This window comes from Saccostrea cucullata, unplaced genomic scaffold (assembly GCF_032062105.1).
Source record: "Saccostrea cucullata isolate Sc308-1 unplaced genomic scaffold, CSIRO_AGI_Scuc_v1 ctg371, whole genome shotgun sequence".
In the NCBI taxonomy this organism is placed as follows: Eukaryota; Metazoa; Mollusca; class Bivalvia; order Ostreida; family Ostreidae; genus Saccostrea; species Saccostrea cuccullata.
This window is the reverse complement of record NW_026923589.1, coordinates 180982-190000: the sequence shown is the minus strand read 5'-3', so window position 1 is coordinate 190000 and position 9019 is coordinate 180982. Positions and strand designations below refer to the sequence as shown.

At 34.0% G+C, this 9019-nt stretch overlaps 2 protein-coding genes across 4 annotated transcripts in view; both read left to right on the top strand.

Annotated features, from left to right (window-relative positions):
* The window catches only part of LOC134264447 (cytochrome P450 2B4-like), an 11594-nt gene extending 6160 nt beyond the window's left edge, over positions 1-5434 (top strand). The window contains exon 5 of one of the 2 annotated variants that reach the window (XM_062746750.1): positions 5303-5434. Coding sequence is in view for 1 of the 2 variants with exons in the window: in XM_062746751.1 (XP_062602735.1) it covers positions 5109-5287 (179 nt within the window). In the remaining variant the exon portion in view is untranslated. Of the gene's footprint in view, positions 1-5108 lie in introns of both variants that reach the window. The other variant, XM_062746751.1, reaches the window with a different exon arrangement.
* Positions 1-9019, top strand: part of LOC134264445 (cytochrome P450 2C37-like) — a 79857-nt gene that overhangs the window by 25781 nt on the left and 45057 nt on the right. The gene's annotated exons all lie outside the window — the stretch shown is intronic.

Here is a 9019-nt window from a genome sequence, read left to right as displayed (position 1 = left end):
TCTAGTCTCATTTCATTATTTCCTTAGTCGATACAATACCCTTGTCAGCAAACACAATTTATCATTGATTCAAACGCTGACTGATGTTTCTTGTACTAATTGTTAGGCCATTATTTACAAACTGAATTGTCGACGGATTTTCCTTTATTTCCCGATCATGACAAGGAACAAACGGCGGGGTTGTCCGATGCTCACTTTTCCTTTGCACCTGATCGCACCTCAGGTATTGAAGGTCCGTGTTTGCTCACCTCCCATTTTGTATTATTCAATGGAATGTTAAACTTGTTGACCCATTCATATAAAAAAGATTTTATACAGAGGCAAATATTTTTAGTCTTTGTAAGATTTTTGTAAATTGTAGAGATTTTACATTAAGATTACTTTAATATTAGATGAAATATCAAATAAAATTTGGATATAATTAAGATAATTTGTTTCACTGCTCATCTGTCGCACTATAGGCACTTCACCCGCCTTATCCTCCCATTTCCTTTATATTCTTCATTATGCATTCGTAGATTCTGAAGGAAAAAAAAAATATTCATATACTTATTTTCTACAAACAATGTTTGAGAGAAAACTACGTCGTCAAGGTCGTTGATTGCAATGAAAGATAATCATATGTGTACTTTAATATTTCCATTACATCAAGGTATCGCATTTTAGCTAGTCGATTTGTGAAGGAAAACAGGTTATATTAAATGTTATGGAGAAGAGTTAATGCAAAAATGTTTGTAAAAATAATGTTCGCTTCATTTATGCTCTTTTCAAAAGAATATTCCATATTAATCATTGTTTAGTTTATATCTCATTCTTTAAAGGGAAGTTCAAGATAAGATTTAATTTTTTTCATATCTGGATACTAGTAATTTACTTGAAAAGACGTCAATGGTTATCTTACACCCAACCTTTATGATAAACGTAATGACTTTAACTAACTGCAAGAGCAAGCTCTACATATGTAAAATTTTTCAAACGAGGTAAATAATTGACAAACAAGTCGATGAAACAAGAATATCACCAGTCTCGTTTAAAGTCATCATTTCGTAAGTTTTATGGTCAATACAATGACCTTGTCAGCAAATACAATTTATCATTGAGTCAAAAGCTGAATGAGGTTTCTCATACTAACTGTTGGGCCATTAATTACACACTGAGTTGTCGACGGATTTTACTTTTATTTCGCGATCATGACAAGGAGAACACGGCGGTTGTGACCAATCGGCGGCAGGAGATGATCATTCTTACATGGCACCTGATCGCACCTCAGATACTGATGGAGGTCTGTGTTTGCTTTGCTCCAATTTTTTATTGTTTTATGTATTTTTGTACTTGAATAATGTTCGTTATCTCCATGAATTTCATTGAAGAAATTTCCAAATTAATACAAAAGGAATACCTATGTTTTACGATATAATGTCCTTTCCATTATTATTTTCAAGTGAATGAATGTTTTCAGAAATTCATTTTTTAAATAATTAACCTCAATCCTTAACCGGTAGCATCATTAACATGTAATAGCAAGCACTCTGAGAGTATTGCATAAGCAATTCTAGTCTCCAAATGGCAAGAGTAATCTGGTTTCCATTAAAAATTAGAAAGGTTGTAATTGTACACAAAAATGAATGAAGTGGAACGAAATTCAAACTTGATCTATAACTTAAAAAGATGCACTAACATACCAAAAATTAGCTCAATATCTGTAAGCGTCTAGAAAAATGTGTGAAAAACAATTAAAAAAATAAAAAATGACGTATTTTTCCTGTGAAATCATTGAAGCGGAACGAAATACAAACCTGATCTTAAACTTATCAAGATACACTCACATACCAAAAATCAGCTCATCCTCTACAAGCATTTACAAAAATGTGCGGAAAAGCAAGTGGGACAGACTTACAGACAGACAAAGGAACAGACAGATAGACAGACTCAGACAAAACCTATAGTCCCCATCGGGTTCATCGATAGGGGACTAAAAATAACGTGTTACATTCAGAGTAACAATTCGTACAACTTCCCTCCAACAAAATGGTCTTCACACTTGGAACAAATATATCTAGAAACATAAACATATAGGTTATTTAACTTTTAAACGAGATTTTATTTGAAAATTGAGACAAATGGAACAAGCATTACTTTAATATATTTTACAGAGAACCCATGTATAAAGATTTAGATGAATAGAGAGTTGGTGCATCGCCTGCAATTTGTAAAAGGTAACATTATGGTTCGGGGTATTCTAGAAAATATGTCAAAGGTCAATATCATTTAGACTGTGATAATGATATTTTTCATCATGTTTTATAACAAGTAGAAGTCCAACTTGCCTTTCATTGATAAACATAATATTTTTCTCCAATGATTGCTTTCATTAAAAATACGGAATTAATAAGGTGTATGTCTTAAAAACATAGGCATTTTGTAAGAAATATTTTCGATAAATATTTTATTCAGTATTTGTTATCAAATGGTACTTTCTATCTGTCAATCAAAGATATATTTATAAACTGTAGAAGTTTCAACTTTATAAACCACGTTGTAAGCTATAGTAAAAAAAATATATAATTTTTTGACATTTTGACATTTGATGAAACCTTAATTGAAGTATATATCATTTCCCATTCTTGGTATGAAAAATGGAAACAGCTCACTTTCAAGTCTTCGAGGTATGCGATACACAGGGTCAGGAGGCCTATATGATTCATATGATTATCCTTTTATTTTAAAATTTTGTAAAGTATTCGTAAAAATTATATGGATATTTTTCCATGCAAATTTCATGTGAATGAATTTGTATGATATTCACATAACTTAAGTTAAAATAATAAAACGTTAAACACGTGAAGTTTCCATGCCATATGTTCTTCTTGTAAAATGCATAACATTCATCGTCTCTTTCTCGTGAAAAAGTTTCACATAAAAATTCATGTGACCTTTACAACTCTATATGAAACAAAGTCGAACATTTCTAATGTTTTGATGAGTGAGAATGAAAAAAATAATGTTTCACCGCTGAGTGAGAAGTTGGAACGGTCGATGAGATGTTGGACCGCCTACGTCACACAATGTGCAGAGCTTTATCTCTTTTTCATCCATTGGTGTTCATTGGTGTTGAGACTGGAGTTGACAATACATCAAAAACAATCCAAAGGGAAATCTTGAAATTTGTGAAATGAAGTTTTTTTCTTCCAATTAAACTCCTTTTAATTTCCTTATCATTTGATAATAAATGTTAGAGCATAATTATTCAAAGCAATCACACCTTATTTATCATTCTTATTAATTACCTGAGTCCTAATTTTTAATTTATACCTGTCCAGGTGTCATATGGTCATGGGGTCCTTTTGGATTTGGGAGACGTTCCATGGAAAGCCAAATCATGGAAGAGGTAGACTGCTTGATGGAGAAATTGGGAAAATCTGAAAACGAGGCTTTTGATATTACGAATCTTCTAAATGCATCAACGGCCAATGTCATTTGTTCGCTTTTATTTGGTAGAAGATTTGATTATGGTGATACAAGATTCAAGCGTTTAATCAATCTCTTTTCGAGGGCGTTCAGTAGCGTCACAACAGCTTCACCGGTTTATATTTTTCCATCTTTACGCAAATTGAGGATCTTTAACATCGACACAGTTTTAGAAAATGTTAATGCTTGTAGGGCATTTCTTGATGAAATGATAGAGGAGCATAGAAGAAATTTTGACGAGAACCACATCGATGATTTTTTGATGCTTTTCTTCTGGAACAAAAACAAACATCGGATGAAATCAACACTATATTTACAGGTTTCTTTGATGTATAATGTCCCTCTGAAGAATTTTTCACTCATATGGAGACGCAGCCACTTACCTGTGGAGAGCTGCAAATTGCGTACAATGCTCGATACTCAATGCCAATAAGCAGTAAGGGATCTTTTTCATACTAGCACCTACTGTGACGCCAGATTTCGGTTTATATGGTCTCATCCGAAGGACCGGTCTCCACGTCCCACAGTGGGATTCGAACCCGCGACGTAAGCTATGCATACAGGTTATTCATTATGTATGTAATGATGGAATTTTGAAGGTGGAATTAAAGGGCATAAATGTTATTCCCATGAGATCACAAAATAAGTACACTATAAGTCTATAATTAATTCTGATTAATCAATTATGAACATGTAGTGCTGTATGCGAATATGCATTTAGACTTTGCTTTTCTGTGTTGATTGACATTGATGTACCAAAGTATTATATATTTATTAACACACTCAGCATAAACGAAACACAATTTTGTGTTGATCGATATTAATGTAACAAAGTATTTATATTTTCCGTTACACCCTCAGCATAAACAGAAACACAATTGAAGACATCTTATCTTTGCTTATTTACAATGCTTTGATCTTTGTTTCATTTACTAGAATTCAAATATTTAACACAATATTACTTTATCAGTTACAACATTATTGATTGTTTAATTATCACAATATTATTATGAATATAATACTCAGACAAAAACCTAAACCAAACTTTAGAAGACATGTTCCAAGCTGGCACTGAAACTTCTTCAACAACACTCAGATGGGCACTACTTTTCTTGATCCATTATCCGCACAGGCAGAAAAGACTGCAGAAGGACATTGATGACGTAATCGGTCAAGGTCAGCCTAAAATGGAACAAAAGAAACAGCTGCCAACGGTAGAGGCTTTCATCCTGGAGAGTGTTCGAGTAGGAAATACCTCCCCCTTATCTGCCCCACGTGCAGCCAAGGAAGACTTCTCGTACAAAGGACATCTCTTTCCCAAAGGTACTATGGTACTGTGTCTTTTGGATTCCGCCTTGATGGACCCAGAAACATTTCTTGAAACTTTAAAGTTTAAACCTGAGAGGTTTTTAGATGACAACGGGAGATGTAGTGAAGACTTAAAAGACAAAATGATTTCCTTTTCAGTGGGTATGAATTTACAATAAAATATTTCAGTATTGGAAAAAGGCCCAAGATTATCAATATTAATAATCATGGTCTGTACGTAAGTTAAAATCTGAATCATAAGCAAATATCTAGTAAAATATAAGAATACATACAAAATTAAACTGCCGATATTTTTAATTGTTGTCAATCAGGGCCCAGAGCGTGCTTAGGAGAAGCCCTCGCCAAAATGGAGCTCTTTCTTTTTTTCGTGAGATTTCTACAGAAGTTTGAGATAAAACCCGAGAATCCCGATTGTCTCCCTTCTTTAGAGGGAAGTCTTGGGATTACACACACTCCTAATCCCTTTAATCTGAGACTTGTTAAACGTTAAACTCTACTTGACAAGCAGTTTTGAAATAAAAACAAGGACCATTTGAAAATTCTAAATATGGTTTGATTCGAGTTTTATGTATTTGATGTGATAGAAAACATTACAATTTTTCGTATTTTATAAAGTCACAATAAAAATTTTAATTGTGATGAATAATGTATTGATCCCATGTTCCTGTTTTGTATTTTTAATAATCCAAACTGTTAAAATTGAAATTTGGGAACTGAATTGTCTTTGAGGAAGAGGTTGAGAGTCACATGTTGTGCATTACGTGTACTCATATTTGAAGAAATGTACCAGTGTGAAAAGAATATGAAGGAAAAAAATCATTTTGAGAAAAATCAATAGGCATTGACTCATTGGTAGGTTCTATTTACTGACAAGGTCATTATATCGACCAAAAACTTGAGGATGGCTTCAAAATAGACTGTTGATATATGGTTGTTTTGTCAATTTGTTTGTCAAAAGGTTGTTCGTTTTAGAAATGGGTCAAATGTAGAACATGTCCTTGCGTATCTAATCAACTGGGAGACAAACTCCAAATGCAGGTGATAATAGTAGATTTATCAATAAGTAAAGGAAGTTGATTGAAAATTTGAAGTCAGCACGTTTATCATGTTTTATCTCACCTGAGATGAAAGCTCAAGTGAGCTTTTCTGATCACATTTTGTCCTGCGTCCGTCTGTCTTTCTGTCCGTCTGTCTGTCTGTAAACTTTTCACATTTTCAACTTCTTCTCAAGAACCACTGGGCCAATTTCAACCAAACTTGCCACAAAGCATCCTTGGGTGAAGGGAATTCAAGCTGGTTCAAATGAAGGGCCACGCCCTCATTCAAGGGGAGATAATTGGGAATAAGTGAAAATTTGGTGGCATAATTAAAAAAATCCTTTCTCAAGAACCACTGTGCCAGGAAAGATGAAACTTATGGAGAAACATCCTCAGGTAGTGTAGATTCAAGTTTGTTCAAATCATTACCCCCGGGGTAGGGCGGGGCCAAAATAGCCGACCAAAGTTTTACATAGAAATATATAGGAAAATTCTTTAAAAATCTTCTTCTCAAGAATGACAAAGCCATAATTCATCATATTTATATTGAAGCATGCTCAGGTAGTGAAGATTCAAGTTTGTTCAAATCATGACTTCCAGGGGTAGGGCGGGTCCAAATTGGCCGACCAAAGTTTTACATAGACATATATAGTAAAATCCTTTTAAAATCTTCTCAGGGATGACAAAGCCATAATTCATCATATTTAGATGGAAGCATGCTCAGGTAGTGTAGATTCAAGTTTGTTCAAATCATGAACCCCATGGGTAGGACGGGGCCAAAATGGCCGACCAAAATTTTACATAGAAATATATAGGAAAATTCTTTAAAATCTATTTCTGAAGTATGACAAAGCCACAATTCATCATATTTATATGGAAGCATGTTCAGGTAGTGTAGATTCAAATTTGTTCAAATCATGACCCCCAGGGGTAGGGCGGAGCCAAAATGGCCGACCAAGTTTTACATAGAAATATAGAGGAAAATTCTCAAGAAGAGCAAAGCCATAATTCATCATATTTAAATGGAAGCATGCTCAGGTAGTGTAGATTCAAGTTCAAATCATGACCTCCTCCCCCCCCCCCCCCCCCCCCGGGGTAGAGCGGGGCCGACATGGCCGACCAAGGTTTTACATAGATATATATAGAAAAATTCTTTAAAAATCATTTTCTAAAAAATAGCAAATTCATGATTGGTCATGGGACTTTTTTTGATTTAAACTTTACAATAAAAACCATTTTCCACTTTTTCCTAGCCTTAGTGCTCAGGTGAGCAATGTGGCCCATGGGCCTCTTGTTTTGTGGTTAGCTAAAATATCTGAATATGAATTAGATTTGTCGAATTCTGTGGTATCTTTTTTTCAAACGCACTCATATTAATACAGGAATAGGTCTACTAAAACCGTAGTGCAATTGGTTTGTTCGAATGTTAAAGTTTAAAGAAATTAAAAGTTTTTGACTAAAAACAAGTCTGCTGATATCCTTGTTTCATCGACTTGTTTGTCAATACTTTACCTCGTTTTAGAAATCATTCATATGTAGAGCATGTGCTGGCGTATCGAATCAGCTGAGATATAAAAAATCCATGTGCAGGTGATGAAGGTATATTGCTACATAAGTAAGAAAAACTGACTAAAAGTAACAGTCGTCATAAAGTTTTGATGTTAGAAAACCCTTAACATCTTTTTCTAGAAAAATATCTAAAATATGTATCTTTTAAGAATATTTCTAATTGTCTGTAGACGGATTTTTCACCGCATTGTAGCTGAGTCGGTGGAGCGCTTGCTCCGTTTTCGGGTCAGGTCAGGTCGGGAGTTCGAATCTCGGCCGCAAGTGACCTAAGTTGATGGGTAAAAAATGGGTAAACTTTTTCTGTGTCATGCGCTTGGCATTATGATGCGAAAATTACGGTTATTTCGGAAATGACCCTTAAAACGTAGGTTCTGTTGGCACGTTAAATACCCCTCACTGCTCATTTGGGACGTAAAACAACTTAAAATCAACCAATCAATTAATCTACAGATTGTTTTTCTCGATTTGCCTGATAATGCCAAGAGCTAGTACTGTAAATCACTTTTATTCGCGTGAACCTTATTTTCGAGACAGTGTGCTCGCAAAAATTTAATTCTCGCGTATAACAGTATTCTTTAAGATTAATTAAACAGGGTTCTCCATGAGCTGTTTTACTGTGTTGCTCCCGACACAGTAAAATTTTCTCCGACACAGTAACGATTCAAATTTAATGCATGAAACACAGTAAACATTTTGCCGACACAGTAAGATCTGTGATAATTAGAAAATCTAAACACACAAATTCTCTCTATATAAGACTTTAATTAAACAATTATATCATCTTTCAATTATTAAAAGTGGAGCACTTAAACACTAGGGCTTCACCTTGCATAATCAATTAATATTATCTCCTCTCACCGGACTTTACGCATGACGGAACAAAGACAAACAATTTGTTTTCGAACTTCCATGTAAGAGGTTTATTGGTAGTTGCAATAAAATACATTGTATTATTTTTTAAAAAAATATTTAAATATGTCTTTTCTATAGAGCCACGGCTCTAGAATTACATGTATTTTAATTAGCACTGTAAGTCAGACATAACATCGTATTGAAGTCATTTAATTGATGTAAATAAAATGCTTAAAATTTTGAACATGTTCTAGGAACTCTTAAAATGTTTTACTGTTCTGAAGTTTCTTTTTTTTGTAATGTGATAACTAGATCAAGAAAACTGATAAATAATCACGGCAAATTTACTTTCAAAAATGTTAAGTAGTACGACTGTATCGGTCAGAATTTCCTCTGCTTTTCAGAACGTGTTTTTACTTTTATCAATATGTACGACCATACCATTTGTGTAACTAATTAGCGACTTTTAAATAAGTGTATTCTTTTGTAATTTTCATAAATAGTGATTTAGTTGCGAATTTCATCGCGAAAATACCGCGAAATTTTAGTTCTTTCCATTAATTCTGCAACACGGTAACATTTCAAATGATGGAGAACCCTGTTTAAAGCAATGGCAACAATTCGTGAAAATGTTGTCTCGCTCATTAAGAATCAATGAATATCTCGCAAAAATAAGATGTCGCGAAAATTAAGTGATCTACAGTATACAGTTGGTGTAACTGGCCGACAGAGAATGTTAACTCCTCTCTGATTGGTACCTGGTT